This window comes from Balaenoptera acutorostrata, chromosome X (assembly GCF_949987535.1).
Source record: "Balaenoptera acutorostrata chromosome X, mBalAcu1.1, whole genome shotgun sequence".
NCBI classification, from domain to species: Eukaryota; Metazoa; Chordata; class Mammalia; order Artiodactyla; family Balaenopteridae; genus Balaenoptera; species Balaenoptera acutorostrata.
In genome coordinates this window covers 33,811,092-33,833,452 of record NC_080085.1, presented here as the reverse complement: position 1 = coordinate 33,833,452, position 22,361 = coordinate 33,811,092, and the positions used below count along the sequence as shown (strand labels likewise).

At 45.6% G+C, this 22,361-nt stretch overlaps 1 protein-coding gene across 2 annotated transcripts in view; it reads left to right on the top strand.

Moving 5' to 3' along the window:
- The window catches only part of SRPX (sushi repeat containing protein X-linked), a 115,917-nt gene that overhangs the window by 63,769 nt on the left and 29,787 nt on the right, over positions 1 to 22,361 (top strand). For both annotated transcript variants that reach the window (XM_057537787.1, XM_057537786.1), the window contains 5 exons: positions 568 to 744; positions 11,868 to 11,994; positions 14,994 to 15,115; positions 15,809 to 15,988; positions 17,471 to 17,604. In XM_057537787.1, coding sequence (XP_057393770.1) covers positions 568 to 744; positions 11,868 to 11,994; positions 14,994 to 15,115; positions 15,809 to 15,988; positions 17,471 to 17,604 — 740 coding nt within the window. The remainder of the gene's footprint in view (positions 1 to 567; positions 745 to 11,867; positions 11,995 to 14,993; positions 15,116 to 15,808; positions 15,989 to 17,470; positions 17,605 to 22,361) is intronic.

Sequence of the window (22,361 nt, the reverse complement as noted above, 5' to 3'; positions counted from 1 at the left end):
TCAGTAATTGTGGCTCACGGGCCCAGTCGCTCCGCGGCATGTGGGATCCTCCCAGACCAGGGCTCGAACCCGTGTCCCCTGCATTATTGGCAGGTAGATTCTCAACCACTGCGCCACCAGGGAAGCCCAGCACAGCATTTTTAAAAGCCAGGTGAGGGAGGGGATTTGCAGGGTACCTGATCAGCTTGTACACAATTCTCTGATTGGCTGATGGTGAGGAAACGGAGGTTAACATTCTAGGCGCCAGAAGGTCTGGGGGCTACGTGCTCATGATCATCAAGTAGTTAATTTCTTCCATTTGGTGGTGGTTTTAGCATCTGAAGAACTCAGGGAATATGCATCAGATGCTATCATCTGGGTCTTCAGAGAGGAGCTACAGCAGGGGGTATGGGGGAGGGGTCTGCCCCGGGAAGGCCCCATAGGGTCCTGCTCGGTTACACTATCATTTCTCTACTTCTATCAGTTATATTTCAATTAACTTCACCCTATGCTTTCAGAGTTTCTGGACCCTGAAACTCCATGAACAAAATCTAAGTAATACTGAATCTCTGGTTTTCTCTTTTTCAGAAAAGCGATGTCCTACCCTTGCCATGCCGGCAAATGGAGGGTTTAAGTGCGTCGACGGTGCCTACTTTAACTCCCGGTGTGAGTACTATTGCTCGCCAGGATACACACTGAAAGGCGAGCAGACAGTCACGTGTATGGACAACAAGGCGTGGAGTGGCCGACCAGCCTCCTGTGTCGGTAAGAGAATATCACCAGCCCTCCGGAGGCGCCTGCTTTGGGAGGAGCAGGGGGTGTACGTACAGTGGGTTTCTAAGGAAGCATCCATGTCCCGGATGTAAAGCATAAGCACCCAGTTTTGCTTTCAGTGGTTCTCTTCATCCCTATTTCTCTGGCTCAGCGCAGACCTAGCCTGTCTCTACGCTAGCATTGACTTCACAGCTCATGGCTTTCCTCTGACTTTTGTCTCTTGCTTGGATTGCGATTGAGGCAGCTGGAGGCTGGCAGAGGTACGGGGTAATCCCGCTGCTTTAGTTCAGGGATCTGCCCTGTAGCACTGAGCAGAGTTTTTGACATTGGCCGGACATGCCTGCAGAGAGCATCTCTGTGTCTTTCAGCCGGCAGACGTAGTTCCATTGTCATCGACTCCGGTAGTCAGCAAACACTCAGTTTGCTAAACTGGAAGGGATTTGGCTATTTTACCTTAGTCTGGATTTGTTGGGCAAATAGTAGTTCTTAGTTCTTAGTTGTGGTTCGGGGAGCTGGAACTCTTTACAAATGCAAATTCAGGGCTCCACCCCAGACCTGCTGAATCAGAAACTCTGGGGATGGGGCCCAGCACTTGGTGCTTTAATGAGCCTTTCAGGGCATTTCGAAGTGCTTAAAGAGAGAGCCGCTGATGTAAGGCAGTGCTTCTCCAACTTGGGAATCACCTGGGAAACTTGGTAAAAATGCAGCTTCTGATTCAGTAGATCTGGGGTGTAGCCTGGGATTCTCTAGGGCAAGGTTTCTGAATCTTGGAACAATGGACATTTGGGGTCAGATAATTATTCGTCCTGGGGTCCTGTCTTTTGCACTCTAGGTTGCTTAGCAGAGCCTTGGCTTTTACCCACTAGATGCCAGTAACATCTCCCCCCAACTCCCACTTGTGACAACCAAAAATGTCTTCAGACATTGTCAAATGTCCCCTGGAGAGAGGAGGAGAGGAAGGAGAAAAATCACTCCCCCCCACTCCTTGAGAATCACCCGTCTAGGGGCAGTGGGTCCCTTCTACCCACCCCAGCCCCTGCTACTTATTAGAATCACCTGAGTATCTTTTAGAGCCTAGCCATGCCTTGGTCCTACCCTAGAGATTCTGATTCAATTAGCCTGATGTGGGACAGCTGGAGGAGGCGAGTGGCATTATAAAAGCTTCCCAGGTGGTTTTCATGTGCAGCCAGGACTCAGGACCGTTGTCTGAGAGCAGTGGGTCTCAGAGTATGGTCCCCTGATCAGAAACAGCAACATCAGAAATGCAGATTTCTGGACCTGCAGGATTGCTGGATTCTGATCCTCTAAAGGTTGAGAACCTGCCTTAGAAGATCAAATTTGGGAAGAACTTTAGTACCTTTTTACTCAAAATAGTGCCCAACAGTTTCAGCGCCAGCAGGAAGCCTGTTGGAAATGGAGAATCTTGGGACCCATCCCGAAGCTGGCAGATCAAAATCCACATTTTAAGAAGATCCCCAGGGGATTCCTATGTCCTTTAAACATTGAGGCAGACTGCTCTGGGACAGTGGTTTTCAACTCTGGCTGCCATTTAAATCTGAGTATCTGGGGCCCTGGTATTTTTCCAAAACTCCCTCAAGTAGTTGAAAACCACTGTCCCAGGAGACTGTTTACTCATAAAGTGTACAGCTGCCAGGACCCACCCCAGCAGAACATTCTAGTCCAATCCCCCATCTACGGATGAGGCCTGAGAGGTCACCTGACTTGCTTGATGTTGTGTAGGGCCAAGCCTATGTCTCCAGGCTTTCAGGCTCAAAGTCCCTGAGTCCAGAGACAGCTCTGGCACTGAGGTGCCAAGGCAGCTGGCCACAGGAGCCTGGCTCCTACCCTGCTTGGGTCTGCCCATCCTCCAGAGAGTCGTTCAGCTCAGTCTGCCGATGTGCTTTACCCCAAGGACTCCTTCCTGACTGCTCAGAGCCTGGAGCGGGTACTTCAGGAATGAGACTGAAACTGGATGCTACCCTCTGGGGGCAGTTGTACAACAACTCCTCTGGCCTTGGTCCCCAGGGTGTGTTCGTGATGGTACCACTGTCCACTGTATCCCTTGGCAGCCTCAGCCGTTCTTACTCTGCAGTTATGTGGTTAATGAGCTATGGCCGGGGGACCTGGCCAAGATATTGTTGCAGGAAGGGGGACCCCTTCCAGGGCCCGAGCGTGGGCTCTTGTCTAACACCCGGAAATGAGTTGTCCGAGGAGACACACGTGCTGACAAAGCAAAAGACTTTATTGGGGAGGGGCGCTCAAGGGGAGAGCAGGAGGGTAAGGGAACCCAGGAGAACTGCTCTGCCACGTGGCTCACAGTCTCAGGTTTTATGGTGGTGATGTTAGCTTTCTGGGTTGTCTCTGGCCAATCATCTTGCTCGTGCCCATATTTGGTCTGACTCAGGGTCCTTCCTGGTGGTGCACGCATCTCTCAGCCAAGATGGATTCCAGCGTGAGGGTTTCTGGGAGGTTAGGGCAGGACATATTGTCTCCTCCCTCCTCCTTTTGGCCCCTCCCGAATTCTTCCAGGTTAGTTTTTTTTGGCTGTGTTTGGGTCTTTGTTGCTGCATGCGGGCTTTCTCTAGTTGTGGTGAGCGGGGCTACTCTTCGTTGCGGTGCGCAGGCTTCTCATTGCGGTGGCTTCTCTTGTTGTGGAGCACGGGCTCTAGGCTCGAGGGCTTCAGTAGTTGTGGCACATGGGCTCAGTAGTTGTGGCTCCTGGGCTCTAGAGCGCAGGCTCAGTAGTTGTGGCTCACAGGCTTAGTTGCTCCACGGCATGTGGGAGCTTCCCGGACCAGGGCTCCAACCCGTGTCCCCTACATTGGCAGATGGATTCCTAACCACTGCGCCACCAGGGAAGTCTCCAGTTTAGTTTTACAAACATACTATGGGCTGGCATATCTTGTCCTCCCTCCTTTTGGCCCCTCCCGAATTCTCCCGGTTAGTTTGCAGCGGCAGCGCTGCCTTCTTTGTCGGGACCTCCTGCTGTGAGACAACTCAGGCAAGCGGTTGTCATCATGCCTGGCCAAGGCAGGCAGTTTTGGTCAATGGTTCCCTAACAATGCGAGCAAAAACCTTCTACATCAGAGTCACAGCCTGGACCTTACCTTGTATCCATCTGACTAGAGCACCAGGTCCAAATAATTACTCAGATAACCGACTCAGATTTATTCCAAGCTTCTCTTTTTCTAGGATTTAGGTAGGAGTTTGAATTGATCAGTAACTGGGAAGACAGAAACCATTCTAGGTATTTCCAGCAGAGGAGAATTTAATAAAGGGGCATTGGTTACAAAAACATAGGAAGAGCTGGAGGAGCAAAAGAGGAAAAACATTGTTACGAGGGGATTAGTTAGAGCAGAAATCCATACTAGCCAAGGGTAGTTCTCGCAAGGAGGAGCCCGCAGAGCGGTCCCGCTCGGGCAGTGCAGGTAGGATGGCGCTCAGGCTGTGAGCTCTGGACACGCTCCTTTGGAAGGACATGACTTGAGGCCAGATGTTCAGGTCAGAAGAGCCCCTCACGGATGTTGCTTTCACTCTCTCCCCTATGACTTGGTATGTGCGCAAGCTAGCTCTTCAAAACAACCCCTCCCCCCCATTTTGGACTCTCTCTTTCCTCACATTGGAAGGGCCAGAGGTGATGGGAGGGGCGGAGATACAAATCTTCATGCTGAGCAAGCTTTGGCAGAATCTTCTAGGGATCACACTGTTCAGATGTCCAGATTGTGTGCAGCAGTGGAAAGAAAATGCTGATTATTCTCAAAAAGCAACAAGCATGTCTTAAGCCAGACCAGATGGGCCTGGAACCTTCCCAGAGGGAGAGACAAAGAACTAAGAAATGAACCCCAGTTTCAGGAAATTTATCTTAGAGCGGGCCAGGGCAAGGTTCAGGCATCTTTGGGGGAAGGGGAATTTGTGTACGCAGTGAGGGGGTGGGTAATGGTGAAAAGGGGACCCGTGAGCCACAAGAGAGCAATGAGCTCCCAGGAAAAACAGAGAAATGGACAAAGCAAGCAGGCGATTCTTTCTTAGATTTTGTGACAGATAAGCTGGAGCTTGTCCCCGGTGAATTTTACTGCAGGGATGTCATGGACACTTTTGGCTTTAAATGCATTATTAAATTCGTTGAATGACTTTGTTTGCGTGTTGGCAAGGCTCAGGGGTCCTTGAGCATAACTCAGAGCCTCAGCCTAGTTTAGGAGCTGACACATGGTGGCCGAGCATTTCCCAGATTTCCACACAGCCTTCAACAGTGCCTCTGGGCCAGAGCTGTGCTGAGTGCTGAGGAAATCGTCTCAGTTCTCCTCTAGATCTGGAGGGGAGAGAGAACACTGGGCTTACTTTTCACTCTGAGGTGGTGGTCTTTTCACTTTTCACTCAGTGGTCTGGCTAATTTGAAAGGACCGCAAGTTAAACTTCATTCTCTTATGCAGCCCACACTCTGGCAGTGGACTCAAATCCATGGTTATTTCAAAAACAGATATACATAGAAATCAGTGTGGGAGAAACAACATACTGCAAATTGCAGGAGGGTAAAATATTTAGAGAGCCGCAACTTCCATTGATATAAAAAAAAATAAACCATAGAATGTAATAACTATTTTTGGGGGGGAGTTTTTTATTCTTTTTTTCCATTTTTAGTTCATTTCGGTTACATTGGCATTTAGATAGAACAATGGACAGTTAGAATTATAAGGCCTCGTGTAGAGACCGGATTTTGAGTAGACACACGATCTCTCCTTTAGACCAACAGTTTTTCCTCGGCCAAAAGACAAAGAGACCAAAATTCAAGTAAGTTTAATGAAAACCGAGCAGGTATCTTTGGACATGCAGGGAGCCCCATTTCGTTTTTTTAACAAAGGTCCACATACAAACCAACTTGGTTTTTGGAATTACTCTTTGCTTGTTTTATATTTACTACAGAATAGAATTGGAGAGTTAACACAAATGGAAGTCTGGAATAAAAAAAACCCTCTGATTTTAGATCTGCAAATTGATGGAATACGTTTCTGGCTTCCCAATCATCTGACAGCTGGGTTGACCCAGTGACCCACAAGGAAGTTTGCTGGGCTGAATGGTATTATTTCCAGATTCAGTTGAGGATACAGATATCATGGGGCTAAGAATAAATGTGTCAGTGCATTGTTGTAGATGCTCTTAAATCATATTGAATTTTTCCTGGGTTGACAAATACACGTTTTCTTGCAAACTTTCAGGAAGCTAGTTTCAGCTTTGCAACAAGTGGCAATGTTTAGTTTGGTATCTTGCTTCTGATGATAGTGACTTCTAATTGTGGACTTCTTTGCTTCTCTTCTTGACTCTTCTGTCCATTGGGGAAAGTTTTCTAATATCTCATATGGTGCCAAAGAAATGGAACTACATCCCAGAGACATCCGCAAGGATTGCGCTGTAGCTGGGGGAAGCAAGCAAGCAATGGGGCAAGTTTTCCGTGTCCAGGTTTTTTCTGCCTCTGTCAGTCCCTTTCTTCCTGTGCCCCAGGAAATGACCGCCTCCTTCCTCCATCACCAACCTGCCGAAATTCCCCATCCAAACAACCATGAAGAATAACATGGTTGTTTGAAACCACTGAGTTTTGGGTGGTCAGTTGTTTGGATGGGGCTGGAGGATCCAAGATGGCTTCACTCCCATGTCTGGCATCTCACTCAGAGGCAGCTGTACTGGCTGGCATTTGACTGAGTCTCTTTCTCTCTCCCTTCATAATTTCTCAGTTTCTCCACATGGCCTCTCCAGTCAGATAATTGGACTTCCTTAGATGGCAGCTGGCTTCCGAGATGGTGAACAGCCGAAGGTGCCAGACTCTTTAAGGGCCTGCACCTGGGGCTGGCGTAGGGTCACTTCCCTTGTGTTCTATTAGTCAAAGCAAGTCACAAGCCTGGCACAGATTCAAAGGGAGGGGCAACAGACCCCACCTCTTGCTAGGAGAAGCTACATGTATATAAGGGGATTATGGGTGGCCATCTTTGCAGGAAATTCACCAGAGTATCCTTTGTTAGAAATCAGAGCTTAGAAATCATTAGTGAAATACATCTTGGAAGATGCCATACCAAATTTGAAAAAAAAAAAAGGTGTGATTGCTTATATCCCAGTTCAGGTACTGTTAACAAGGCCAAAGTCGCAATGCCTTAAACAAGATAGAAGTTCTGTTCTCGTATAAATGTTTGTCCGGGGCAGTGTCCTGGACCCAAACTCCTTCTCATTTGTTCTTCCATCCTCAACTTGCAGCTTTCATCCCACAGTCGAAGACGCTGTTCCGGCTCCCCACCTCATGGACATTCCAACCAGGGTGGAAGAGGGGGTGGCCACACATACTTTTTTAAAAGCACATCACTTTTGCTGACAACCCACTGGTGGAAGCCATCCCATGGCCACACCTAACTTCAGACAAGCCTGGGAAATATAGTCTTTATTCTGGTGGGCCACAGGCCCAGGGAAACTTCTTTTGTGCTAAAAAAAGAAGGGGGATGGGAGAGCAGGTGAACAACCACTAGTCTCTGCCACATCGACTGTACAGATTGAGAGGAAGTTGGTGTAAAAGATCAAGGGAGCAAAAGATTAGTTAAAAAGCCAGTTGATGTAAATCAACTATACTTCAATAAAATAAAATTTAAAATTCAACAAAAAATCATATACCATATATGTAAAAGAATTTATAGAAACGATTTGCATAAAAATTGAGGTTCTCATTGCAATAATCAGTTGTATTTAATAAAGATAATGTATAAAATAGTTCCCAAACGTAAATCCAGTTGGAATGAGTTATGGAGGACATCCGAGAGGAAAGGAGCATTAAATAGAGTCTGTCTGCTGTGAGCTGCTGTGATGATCCTTTACGTTCTTGAGATAAGAATATCACCTTGCCTTAGAGTGAGGTGGAGAGAGAGGAGAACGCGCATCTCCACCCCAGGTCACGCAGTCCCAGACACAAGTTACTGTTATGTTCTGAAGCACCTATTCTTCATACCTCTAACAGTCACGTTCAAACGCAGGTCTCCACTGGAAAACATTATTTAAGCAAACATTTTCGGATGCAGTTAATTTATAACCTTAGTTTAAAGGGTTTTTTCCCCTTGTTATCTGTTGGCCAGAACATTGCCCTTTTCACCCTCTTTCTTATTTCCACTACCTACCACCTACCACCTACCTGGTTAGATGTGTTAAATATTCCCAGGTATATAGTTTAGCTTCTCAGATAAACAGTAGTTGATACAGTGCAATATATTTGTTTCTGATATTTTTATATGCAGAGAAGAAACCAGAGCACAGAGGAGGGAGACAGTTTGTCAGATGTCTCCAGTGAGTGGGGCAGAGGCCAGGATTTTCACGAGAGTTGCACGGTTGCCACACAATAACTGGCTCTGTGGGCATCCTGACGCAACAGGGAATCATGATTATGTTTCTATAGTAACTTTGTTTATTTCATTCATGGAAATTTATAATAACTTAGAAAAAGCAATGATGGCCATGGCTGTATAATAATAGGCTTCAGTTCTGGAGCATCTGCTGAAGGGCAGGCCAGCTGGTCTCATGAGCTGAAAGAGAGGCCATAACACTGGAGGATGCAACAGAATTCAGTCCTGCTGCCGCTCTTAGAGGATGTAAGGGGAAGCTGGAGCCGGCGACCATGAAAGAGTGTGTGTGCAGAGGATAGAGGAAAACACTAGGTCAGCAGCAAGCACACATACAGAAGTGTTCGGCTGATTAAAATAATTGAAAAATATGCGATCATGTCTTAGACTCTCAGACCACAAAGAAATTCCAAAAGAGAGGAGATGCTTCCCAGTCTATAAGTGGGGATGATAATAACAGTACTTAGTCTAGTAGGTGGTGGCGAGAATTCAGTGAAATAATGCAGGGATAGTGCTTCGCCTGGGGCGGACAGGTACGAGGGTTCAGTAAATATTAGCTATTATTTTTAGTGCTTTATTTCTTCTTGTTTCTGGCTTGGAAGAACACCACTTCTGAAAAATTAGGCCAGTTTCAACAGATCATTGTTAGCTGTCAGAAGCTGGCTTTGAGAAGCTCTGAGACTCTTCACCCAGATAACCTAATTTGGAGTGGTGTTTGCTCAGTGTCACTATGTCAAGTTTATGGGGAAAACAGCCCAGCCTATCATCCAGCTGTTTAGTTTACATGACGCAGAGGGTAAGAGTATCTCTTCACTCGGACAATGTCACTCCAAGAAAATCTGGTAACACTAAGTAATTTTACAATGAAATCTATCTCCTCTCCTCAGCCCCTCCCTTTTGGCTTTAAATTTTTTAAAAATAAATATGCTTTCTATTATGAGGTTGCCAACTGTATTTGGCCAGCAGGGGGCAGGTATTGTATACTTGTCTTCCTGATTTCACCCAAAGCTGTGAAATGTTCATCTGAATTGTAAAGTATGTCTTCTATTACCTATCATAGTAAAACCAGAAAAAGGGGGATTATTTTTAAAAACTTATCAACTGAAAATAGATACCTCTAATGTATTTAAAGCAGCTTCCATTGCACCATCACATTTATAAACTTTATCAATTCTAAGAAGCATATTTTTTTTCACATTTTACTATCTCTGAAATTAGGATGCATCTCACAATTGATAGTGACTTAGATTCAATAAAATATGGTAGTTACTCAATTTAGGATTAGTGTATTAGGGCTGTAAATTCACACTCCATTGAAGCATGCCATAGAATGAAAATGAATTTGGATAGCTGAAGACAAAATTGTTTAACAAATTATTCATAATTTCTTACCCTAAATAAAATGAGAAGTTACTGGACAAGACACAGGAGAAAGTATATGAAGACTTTACTTGGTGCATTTAGTCTCTCAAAGATGTTTATAATTCAGAATCGAATGACATTTCATTTTCATTCAGGCTGTAGTAGCATGTAAATAATTACCAGCTGACATGTAAAGCAATGCAAATCTACATGTTGTTAATTTACTCTGCCCTCTTTAAATACATTCTCTACCTATTCAGAATCATCAAGTAGAATTTGCCAAAGTTTGAATTCCCCCTTCTTTTTTTTTTTTAATAGTCACAAAATTTATTGTTATAAATCATGCTTAGAGATATGGAGAAAAAGTGATAATAAAGTTAACTTTTACAACTCCTGAGTCCATGCCAGCATTGTTCTAAGAGTCCTATGTGCATCACTCATTTAATGCGCACAGAATCCCTAAGAGGAAAGCATTGTTATTATCCCATTTTGCAGAAAGGGAAACTGAGGCACAGAGCTTTGCCCAAGGTCACACAGGCAGGTGGGGCTGGATTCTAACCTAGGTATCCTGATCTTAGTTAGAACCCACTTTTTTTTTAAAACATCTTTATTGGAGTATAATTGCTTTACAATGGTGTGTTGGTTTCTGCTTTATAACAAAGTGAATCAGCTATACGTATACATATATCCCCATATCTCCTCCCTCTTGCGTCTCCCTCCCATCCTCCCTATCCCACCCCTCTAGGTGGTCACAAAGCACAGAGCTGATCTCCCTGTGCTATGCGGTTGCTTCCCACTAGCTATCTATTTTACGTTTGGTAGTGTATATATGTCCATGCCACTCTCTCACTTTGTCACAGCTTACCCTTCCCCCTCCCCATATCCTCAAGTCCATTCTCTAGTAGGTCTGTGTCTTTATTCCCGTCTTGCCACTAGGTTCTTCATGACCTTTTTTTTTTCCCTTAGATTCCATATATATGTGTTAGCATACTGTATTTGTTTTTCTATAATAAGATGAAATCTAACGGAGTAAGAAGTTGACATCTCATTTATTTCTAGCCCTCATTATCAACCCATCCTTGATAGTGAGGGGGCAGAAATTCTATTACCAGGTAGAGAAACTATTTGGGGAACTTCAGGAGGTCTTTGGAGGGTCAGGACCAAGGTAAAACTGCTGTCCCGAAATACAGAACCATAGTTGTGGTCCAGTGGCAGTTGGAGGGGAGAGTGGAGCCAGACAGATCATTGTTTAAGATATTGAGGAGTATGTTGGGAATAGACACAGCCAGGAGGGAGAGCTGGTTCCAGGGGTAAGTGCTCTAATTTGGGTTATAATTCACATTATCCTTATTTACATGCCTGGCCTTAAATAAATCACTCTCCGAGCCTCAGTTTCCAGATCTGTAAAATGAGAGCATTGGGTAATCCTTTTAAGCCTCCATAGCATTTACTTTTTTTTTAAATAAGTAAATAAATAAATTTATTTATTTATTTTTGGCTGCGTTGGGTCTTCGTTGCTGCGCGCGGGCTTTCTCTAGTTGCGGTGAGCGGGGGCTACTTTTCATTGCGGTGCGCAGGCTTCTCATTGCGGTGGCTTGTCTTGTTGCGGAGCACAGGCTCTAGGCGCGCGGGCTTCTGTAGTTGTGGCGCATGGGCTTAGTTGCTCCGCGGCATGTGGGATCTTCCCCGACCAGGGCTCGAACCCGTGTCCCCTGCATTGGCAGGCGGATTCTTAACCACTGCGCCACCAGGGAAGCCCCCATAGCATTTACTTTTATGTAGCCTGGGGCAGTGTCATTTTATACCTCGTGTCATATTTCACATATGGTAACATAATCCCCCAACAGACTGTAGACTCTCTGAGAAGTACATGGTTCTCTTGCCTTTGTGCCCGCCCAAACCCAGCAGCTGGAACGATGCCTTGTGGAAGGCAGGTACTCACTAAAGATTTGTTGCCTTGAATTGAATGGAACTAGATGATACCTAAGGCACCTTTCTCTAGTCTCCTATGACACTGTCTTTAAAGCAGGAGGGACTCAACAATGGCTGAATGACTTCTAGTTGAGTAACTGCCATATTGCCAAGTCAGCAGGCAGAGTTTGGAAGCCTGGGGAAGAAGTTGCTGTAGCTAATAAATTACCCCACCGGACACCTAGCAAGGCCAGCTGATTGCAGGTTTAGCCATGCACAGGTGAGTACTCAATCTTTAAAACTCAGCAGGCAAGAAGGGGCAAGATGAAGGCAGGGAAGAGAAATACAGAGGGGTGAAGAAACCCTTCAAAAGTGGGGAGCACCTAGACCTTTGGGCATGTCAAATGCTGGGTGTTGAACCACAGGTTGATGAGATATTTCCTGCTGATGGCGAGAATATTCTGGTTGTGTTTGCAGATATAGAACCTCCTAGAATCAAGTGCCCAAGTGTGAAGGAACGCATTGCGGAACCCAATAAATTGACAGTCCGGGTGTCCTGGGAGACCCCTGAGGGAAGAGACACAGCAGATGGCATTCTCACTGAGTAAGTGCAACTTGGCAGCTGGAATGATGCTGCCTCTTTTATGTGAGACATTCACTACCCAGAGCGAGGAAGTGTATCTATGCTGGTCAGTTTATGCTTTCAGACTCAGTACAGCACTCTTTCAGCCATTCCTCATTCATTTCTTTATTTTTCTTCACCGTTCGACATACTATATTTTTCACTTTCGTATTTGTTTATTGCCTGTCTCCACTACAGTATGTTCACTGCCATATCCCTAATGCCCAGAACCATGCCTAGCACATAGTTGGTACTCAGTAAATATCTGTTGAAGGAAAGAAAGGAACTAAGACGACGGGGTGGTGGGAAGAAGGGAGGAGAAGAGACGGAAGGAGGGAGAGGAAGCCAGCTGGTAAATTCAGGGATAGACTCACCTCCATTGCCTGCCAGGGGGCCCCCCCAGGCCTTCCTAAGCCACCGCCTCCCTGGGAACCTCTGTGTCTCCCAGGTGGAGCCCGATGTTGCCCCCCTTGTGCTCTGTGAGTGTGGTTTAGTGCAGAACTTTTCTACCCCTTGTGTTTTGGCACCTGCTTCTTTCAAAACATTTGATTTTTATTTTTTAAAACTTGCAAGCACATTAAACACTTAAAGAAGCAGCTTATAAAAGAAGAGACGGGGTCTTCTGCCTTCTTCCCCACCCCCATTCTCCGGGACCAACTGCATGAGTAGTTTGAAATACATCCCAAATGTTTTTAAAAATGGGTGGTTCCCTTCGGTGAAGTTCAGCCACATGTTGTTCTAATCTAGCATATGGGCCTGTGCCCCTGCGGCTATTTGCTGGGCCTCCACGTTTCCTGAAGGCCACTACTTCATGTCAGCACGTTCACATCCATGCCTTAAAGTTCGTGGTCCTGCTAGACCTTCTTACCGAGTTTCCATCTGTGGGCAAAAATACCTCTGACTTACCCCTTGGTGAGCCATACAGCAGGGAAAGACTTTCTAGAATCCTATCAACCCAGGCTGGGCAAGAGGAAATGTTTTTAAGCAATTATTAGCCATAAGAGAACATCTTCTACTAGGAAGAGCCTGAGTCTCTCACCCCTAGCAGGACATTTTGTTCCTACAGCCTGATAATTATCTCCCTGTGCACCATCTAGCTTAGATCATATTTGTTATGTTTCCCCTTGTAACTCCTCAAAGATAAACTTTGAGTATTAAGAAAATTATTTATTTGCTGTTGTATATACATGTCACAAACCCCAAAGGAGAAACTTTAGGCAATTGGGATGAAAAAATAAATCACAGTTGATAGAATCAGGGATTGGGTTTTAACTATCATTGAATCTTTTGGGACCCAGCACAATGCCTGGCTAACCCCTAGCCCATAATAGGTTCTTAGATTTTTTTCACAGCTGTGATTGCTATTGAAATCTGGTATAATAAACACACAATATCAGGTCATCAGATGACGCTATCTAGCAAGGATATTCACCTTGGCATTTCTGTGGGTAACCTGTGTGTTATGGTTAGAAATGTGACATTTTGAGGGCGCGTCTTAGTAGCCCCGACACCTCTGTTCAGAGCAGCTGTCGGCTTCCTGAGCTCTACAGCTCAGAGCCGGCGGAGGCGTGGAGCCCTAGGACGCTTCCTTGGCCAGAATGAGGAGTTCAGAGAAGGCCGTCTTGTCCCCTTTTCAGCTCTTGCTTGGCCTCCTTGCTTCTCCGACATTTCTCTTCCCCATGTCTTTTGGAAGCTCCTGTTATATAGTCCCCTTCTAGGAGGGAAGGTTCTAGTGTCAGGCACTGAGACAAGTGCTTCCTGTGAGCTCCCTTAGTTACTCCTTATGACTGTTATTTGCATGTCGCAGATGAAAGAGCGTCTCCAAGAGGTGAGCAGGCACTCATATTGGAAGTCTGATTCCTTTCAGGTTTATCTGCTTTTAAATTGTGCTTCTTGAGGACCTTAAAGCATCTAAGGTTCAAAGTGACACGTCTCTAATGGTGGGATTTCTGGCACTTTCCTAACACCCCTCACTTCACCCTTTTATAAGTAAACAGCTACCTTGTCCACCTACGTGGAAGGTTCTCCTCAATGGTGACAATGATAATTTCACATGCCTGTTATTAGCCAATATTCTCATTATTTCTAAGAAGTATAGAGAGAAGAGAAGCTATCTATTGAAAAACAAACAAAACCTGGCATTTGATCATGTTGTACCTACTGATGTTCTTGTCAGACAACCAAGAAGAAAGATGCAGGAGTCACCCTTGCTGTGTGACCTTGGGCAAGTCCCTTGATCTTTTGATGCCTCAATTTCCTCATCTGTGAAATGGGGATAATAATGCCTACCTCGGGTTGTTGTGAGGATTAAATAAACTAATATATGTAAAATGCCTAGAACCATGCCTGACATGTGTAAGGTTTATGTATGTGCGAAGAACAATAATAATGATAATAACTTATTATTAATAATAATAACTTAAGTTATTATTATTATTAGGATCACCAAGGAATCACAGTGAACTTGCCTTTTGCTCAGGAAAGGTCTCCACCCAGATAGAAAAGGCAGAGAAAGTTCTAGCGCCCCCTGCAGGTATTGCCAATGAGTGCTTGGACTACCCTCTCAAATGATTTTCCTCACAGAAAATTCCCTCATTCTCCCAACAGGGAGGCAATTCAGGTCCCCCTTGGAACAAAGGAAGGAAGAGTTGGGCCTTGGGTTCTGAGCATTCCCCATCCTCTGTTCTACATTCCAACGAGAAAAATAAATCTGAACTTCCCAGGAATTGGGGACTTCCGTTTTTCTGGTCTCAAACCGCTCTTCCAAAACAGAGTAAAGCTCAGGAAATTCTATTCTTCGAGAATTAAAGTAGTAAAACTGGTCTAATGGCTGTCCCTTGGAGTCTCTGTATCTTGGGCAGAATGGGTACTCAGCAAATGCCCGTGATGGTCCTCTTTGATCATTACGCCCATCATGGCCCAGTTGTTGTTAGGCCTACAATGATCATCTTTGGTGTTTCTGATTTTTTTTCCCCTTTAAGTGTTATTCTAAAAGGCCTACCCCCAGGCTCACATTTTCCAGAAGGAGACCACAAGATCCAGTACACAGTGTATGACAGAGCTGAGAACAAGGGCATTTGCAAATTTCGAGTTAAAGTAAGAGGTAAGATGACTGGTTCTTGGCTTTTTTTCTCTCTTTATAAGAACAAAGGGAAACAGAGCCTTAAGCAAGAACCCTCTGTGAGTGCCCACTGCCAGAGGGAGACTTGCCAGCTCTGGATTAGCCTCCGATCATGAGGCTAGGGGAAGGGTGCTATCTCAATGCCTGAATTTCACAACTCCAGTCCGGATGAGGTCCAGTGCTGGCAGGTTATTGAAGGAGTCCGAGAGAGCAGTACGTTTGTCTCACCTGAGCCCACAGCTGCCTGTCCCAGAGGAGTATTATTCACTAACTTTTCCACCCCTGGGCTTCGGTGACCAGCTAAAGCCTGTAAGTCCTTCTATTGACATGAAGGAGGTTAGGAGAACCCCCCCGCCCCAGCTGGGGTCACCAGGAGACCATGTTCTTGGTGTTCTAGAACTTCTGGTCTACCTGAAAAAAAAAGGCTTATTTTATGCCTCAGTGGGCAGTTACTTACTAACCATCCTTCCTCCTTATTCTTCTGAGTTCAGCCTCCTCATCTGGAACCCAGGGGGCTAAATCAGTTCACTGACCATCCCAAGGCCCGCCCGCTGGCCAGAGAGCCATGCCTGCCCCCTCGCTCGTTTTCTGGTGCTTCTGAACCCTCCCCTTCCCTGGTTACTTTGTGGCGGGGAGCTCAGCACTGAGCCCCCTCTGGGCTTGTGTCCCACACAGTCAGACGCTGCGGCAAACTCAACGCCCCGGAGAACGGCTACATGAAGTGCTCCAGCGACGGCGATAATTACGGGGCCACCTGTGAATTCTCCTGCATCGGAGGCTACGAGCTCCAGGGGAGCCCTGCCCGAGTGTGTCAGTCCAACCTGGCCTGGTCTGGTACAGAGCCCACCTGCGCAGGTACGAGGGCAGCCCTCCCTCCAGCCAGCAGCAGACCCTGAACACCCTTTGGCCCAGATTTCCAGTACAGGGAGGAGGGAGGGCTTCGTTCTATATACCGTGAGAGGTTCGGTGCCAGCCCTCTTCATCTGATGGGTGAAAACAGTCCTCGAATCCCTCCCTGGGCAGCCCACCTCACCTGCCCTCCTCCTGTGCCTCTGCCTATCTTCCGATTTCTCTCTCATGTCCTGTAAGGAGGAAGCTGGAGGTGGGAGCCCAGAGCCCATTATGAATCAGCGGCATTATGAATCAGCCAAGTCTGTACCCTTGTTCCTCCCTTCTACAAATGTAAGAATCTTTTTTACAAAGCCAGTACACTGCTGCGCACAGATGATAGAACGCCTGCTTTGCAGCACTGGCTGGAAAGTCCCGCAGACCTTGGGCATTTGGAATCTTTCCTCCTAATGTCAAATGAGGAAGATAATACTTTGCCCACTCCTGGAGTGGTTGTAAGTATTAAATGAGGTCATCTATTCAACAGTGGAATTGAGCGGGGCCTGGCACAGGGTAAACTCTGAATACCTGTCAGCTGTTATTACTGAGGAACAAAAATTGGGCTGGGTAGTGATCATAGTGTGAAATTAATTGGGACTAGCCAGAAAATTCCAGACATGTCTTTTATTTCTATACTTCACTGTTTTCTCGTTTCCTGGTACTTTCTCATCTTTATGCTTTCCCTTTAATCCCAGCCATTCAGAGTTAGCTGAGAGGCAGAGACAGAGAGACACAGACACATACATCATCAACTAAATGCCTGAGGCTTTTCAATTTCATACATCAAAGTACAAAGAACATCCCTCTTTCCTTCCCTGTCTCATTTCCTGAGGCAGGAGAGGAATGCCCACCCCCCAGGCCTAGCAAACATACCCACATCCTCATCCCCAGAACCTGTGAATATATTACCTTACGTAGCAGAAGGGACTTTGAAGATGTAATTAAGTTAAGGATTTTGAGATGGGGAGAAGAGCGTGGATTATCCAGGTGGGCTCAATGGAATCACAAGCGTCCTTATAAGAGGGAGGCAGACGTGCTCTCAGAGTCAGAGAAGAAGGTGAGGGAAGCAGAGGTCAGAGAGGAGAGAGGCTGGAAGATGCTGTGCTGCTGGCTTTGAAGGTGGGGGAGAAGGCTACGCGCCAACAACCTTGACTTTACCCCAGTGAAACCCGTCCCAAACTTCGGACCGCCAGGATTGTAAGAGAATGCGTGTTTGTTAAGCCACGAGGTTTGTGGTGACGAGTGACAGCAGCGAGAGGAAACTAACACACTTCCCCACTCCCCAACCCGGTGCTCCTTGGGACCACCTCCCGAATAAACTAATACTTCTAGATGAATCTTCATCTCAGGGTTTACTTCTTACACATATGGTTCTGTGTCTCATCACAGGCTGTGTTGAGCTAGAAGCAGTAGAGAGTTTCTGACCTGTCTGGCCATTTCTGATTACAGCCATGAATGTCAATGTCGGCGTCAGAACAGCAGCTGCGCTTCTGGATCAGTTTTATGAGAAAAGAAGACTGCTCATTGTGTCCACACCCACAGCCCGAAACCTCCTCTACCGGCTGCAGCTGGGGATGCTGCAGGTGAGTCCTTGCAGCAGGGCCAAGGCGGGAGGGAGACCCCTGAACAGGAAGGGCCCAGTCATTTCATTAAAAGCAAAGGCCAGGTTCAGTGCCTAATCCATTTCCCGTGAGCTTCAGGAACTGGCACTTCAGAACTCCCACCATTCATTTCTGCTTCTGGGGCATAACCTAATTAACATTGACTCCCCAGAGCTAACCCAGTCGTTTTCCAACTAATGAGGTTTGGTTGTCTTCACTAATAAGCCTAATTGACATGCTGTCCAGGTTCAACCGAAGAACAAATTATCTTTGCTGAACCCGTCCAGGATATGCCTGCGAGGGAGGCGATCAAGCAGTTGTTGGCCCTAAAGGCTGGCTCAAGGGATGAGAGGGGTCTAGGAGCCCTCAGGCCCCACATCCTGCTGCAGGGAGCTCCCCCAGCTCTCGCAGAGCTCCTCAGAGAGGGATAACCATCCTTTAGAAAAGCGGTTCTCCAAGTGTGCTCTGTGGACCAGCAGTATGACCTGGGAGCTTGTTAGAAATGCAAATTCTCGATCCGCATCCCAGACCTGCTGGATCAGAAGCTACCTTTTAACAAGACCTTCAGGTGATTCCTAAGAACTTCAAAGTTTGATGGGGGGCGCTTTTCTAGGGAATGTGCCCTTTTTAGCTGTGTAAGTTTTGTAGCTACAGAATGAGGCAACCAGTGTCTTTTGGGGAAAACCCCAAACAAGCTAGAAACTGAAAGGATTGAATTAGAACTTGTTTGATTTCTGTCCCGAAACGTGTTGTCAATAAGAGTGGCCAGTCTGGTTGAATGCTAAAGAGGTAGGATGTTATGCTGGGTTATGGACACGGTGCTGCACGTTTTTGGAGGAATGTTTCATTCATGTATTACAGTGAATAGAACTAGGTTTTTAGAACAATCTTGGTTTAATCAAAGGCTACAATTTAACTTCTCATTTCAGCATTAAGACAATGAATAATGATAAATCTTTGTTTATTCTCCCCATGTACTTGGACTTCCCATGAACTCTGAAGAGCCATATAAAACATTTTGGGCTTCTTTGATAGGAACCCAATTCATCTCGTCTTTAACTCCAATCCCTGCCACCTGACCTCCACCTTGTGTTGCCTCATCCCAGCTAGGGAGTTGCTCTTTGGGTAACACAAGCCTGCACCGCTCCATTGTGTGGGAAATTGGCCTTGCAGGCTCTATTTCACAACCATACATTTCCTGACCTCTTCTTTCCCTCTCTCTTTTTTTTTTTTCTTTTGGCTGCATTGGAAATTCGTTGCTGCATGCGGGCTTTTCTCTAGTTGTGGTGAGCAGGGGCTACTCTTTGTTGCGGTGCGTGGGCTTCTCATTGTGGTGGCTTCTCTTGTTGCGGAGCACGGGCTCTAGGCACGCAGGCTTCAGTAGTTGCAGCATGCAGGCTCAGTACTTGCGGCACGCGGGCCCTAGAGCATGTGGGCTTCAGTAGTTGCAGTGCGTGGGCTCAGTAGTTGTGGTGCATGGGCTCTAGGGCGCACGGGCTTCAGCAGTTGTGGCTCAAGGGCTCTAGAGCGCAGGCTCACTAGTTGTGGTGCACGGGCTTAGTTGCTCCGCGGCATGTGGGATCTTCCTGGCCCAGGGATCTGACCTGTGTCCCCTGCACTGGCAGGCAGATTCCCAACCACTGTGCCACCAGGGAAGTCCCCTGACCTCTTCTTAGTTCCATGGAAAAATGAAAAAGCCAGACAACTTGCTTTTCCTCTATTTGGCAAACTATGGCTTTTGTAAGTAAAATTTTATTGAAGCACAGCCAAGGCTCATTCGTTTGTGCATTCTCTATGGCTGCTTTAAATGCGCTTTTTTTTTCTTTTGAATTTATTTATTTATTTATTTATTTATGGCTGTGTTAGGTCTTCGTTTCCGTGTGAGGGCTTTCTCTAGTTGAGGCAAGTGGGGGCCACTCTTCATCGCGGTGCGCGGGCCTCTCACTATCGCGGCCTCTCTTGTTGCGGAGCACAGGCTCCAGACGCTCAGGCTCAGTAATTGTGGGTCACGGGCCCAGTCACTCCGTGGCACGTGGGATCTTCCCAGACCAGGGCTCGAACCCGTGTCCCCTGCATTGGCAGGCAGATTCTCAACCACTGCGCCACCAGGGAAGCCCCTTTAGCACCACAAAGGCACTGTTGAGTAGTTAAGACAGAGACCATCCAGCCCCATGAAACCTAAAATCTTTACTATCTGGCCCTTTACAGAAAATGTTGGCTGACCCCTGCCCTAGTCTATCCCATTCCTTCAGGTACTTGCTAAATTACTAATCAACTAGTTGGATAAGATATTTGCTATCAAGGTGTTTATATGTGACCCCCCCAACATATTTACATTGGCATTTTTTTTTAAAGGATTTTCTTATTTATTTATTTATTTATTTATTTATTTATTTATTTTTGGCTGTGTTGGGTCCTCGGTTCGTGCGAGGGCTTTCTCCAGTTGCGGCAAGCGGGGGCCACTCTTCATCGCGGTTCGGGGACCGCTCTTCATCGCGGTGCGCGGGCCTTTCTCTATCGCGGCCCCTCCCGTCGCGGGGCACAGGCTCCAGATGCGCAGGCTCAGCAATTGTGGCTCACGGGCCCAGCTGCTCCGTGGCATGTGGGATCTTCCCAGACCAGGGCTCGAACCCGCGTCCCCCGCACTAGCAGGCAGACTCTCAACCACTGCGCCACCAGGGAAGCCCTACATTGGCATTTTAAGCAGAGCCTTCAAGGAAAGGTTTGATTGGCTTATGTGATTCAGTTAGAATAATAAAAATGTGTATTTCTACCTTTTCTAACTTGTCTACCAATTCTGTCAACCCAGAGATATTTCAGTGGAACTGTAATAAAAACTTGGTGTTCTAATAGTTCAGCAGTTTAAAATTTCTTTTCCCATTTAGTCATATTCATCTTAAATTACTTTTTTGTTCCCTTACTGCCATTGGCACTCCTGATGAGGCTTCCTGGCATATGGTTGACTGGGTCACGTTCCCGAGGCTCTTGCCAAGGGCCAGCTCTGGGGGCTGGAACATTTTCTTTTTTAAAAAATTGAGGTATGATTGACATATAACATTAGTTTCAGGTGTACAACATAACGATTCAATACTTGTATATATTGCAAAACGATCACCACAGTAGTCCATTTAACATCCATCACCATACCTAGTGGCAAAATTTTTTTTCTCGTGATGAGAACTTTCAGGATCCACTCCCCTAGCTACTTTCAAATATACAGTACAGTATTATTAACTAGAGTCACCAAGCTGTATATTATATCCCCATAATTTTTTCATTTAATCACTGGAAATTGTACCCTTTGACCCTCTTCACCCATTTTTGCCCAACCCCCAGCCCCCACCTCAGGAAAACACCGATCTGTTCTCTATATCCATGAGCTCAGTGTTTTTCTTTTTTTATTTTAAGATTCTACACATAAGAGAGATCATATGATATTTACCTTTTCCTCTTTTACTTCACTTAACATAATGCCCTCAAGGTCCATCCATGTTGCAGATGGCAAGATTTCACTCTTTTTTGTGGCTAAATAATATTCCATTCTACCTATCACATTTTCCTCATCCATTCATCCATCAGTGGACATTGAGATTGTTTGCAGAGCTTGGCTATCGTAAATAATGCTGCAGAGAACATGGGGGTGCTTATATCTTTTCAGGTTAGTGTTTTTCTTTGGATAAATACCCAGCTGTGGAATTGCTGGATCATATGGTAGTTGTATTTTTAATTTTCTGAGCACCCTCCATACTGTTCTCCATAGTGTCTGTACCAATTTACATTCCCACCAACAGTACACAAGCTCCATCCATGTAGAGCAGCAGTGCTGACTGTTATGTCTTTTTGACGATGGCCATCCTAATAGGCATGAGGTGATATCTCATGATTTTGATTTGCATTTCTCTAATGACTAGTGATGTTGAGCATCCTTTTGTGTATCTGTTGGCCTTTCATATATCTTCTTTGGAGAAATGTCTATTAAGGTCTTTTGCCCATTTTTAAATTAGAGTATGAATTTATTTGCTATTGAGTTGTATGAGTTCTTTAGATATTTTGGATATTAACCCGTTATCAGGTAAATGGTTTGCAGTTTTTTCCCCATTTTGTAGGTTGTCTTTTCATGTGTTGATAGTTTCTTTTACTGTGCAGAAGCTTCTTAGTTTGATGTAATCCCACTTGTTTGTTTTCTTCATTTTGTTGCTAGTGCTTAAGGTGTCATATCCAAAAATCATTGCCAAGACCTATATCAAGGAGCTCTTTTTCCTGTTTTTTCATCTAGGAATTTCATGGTTTCAGATCTTACATTTAAGTCTCTAATCCACTTCAAGTTCCTTTTTGTAAGTAGTATAAGATAGGGGCTTTTTTTCATTTTTTTACATGTGAATATCCAGTTTTTTCAGCACCAATTATTAAAGAGACTCTTTTCTCCATTGAATATTCCTGGCTCTTTTGTCAAATATTAGTTGACTGTATATGCTTGGGTTTATTTCTGGGCTCTCAATTCTGTTCCATTTGATTTTTATTTTAGGCCAGTACCATACTGTTTGAATTACCATAGCTTTATAGTATAGCTTGAAATCAGAAAGTGTGAGGCCTCCTGCTTTGTTCTATTCTCTAAGGATGGCTAGGTTATTTAGGGGTCTTTTGTGGTTCTATACAAACTTTAGGATTGTTCTTCTTTTCCCTACTTATGTAAAAATGCTATTAGAATCTTTGGGCTTTTCACCATTGAGTATGATGTT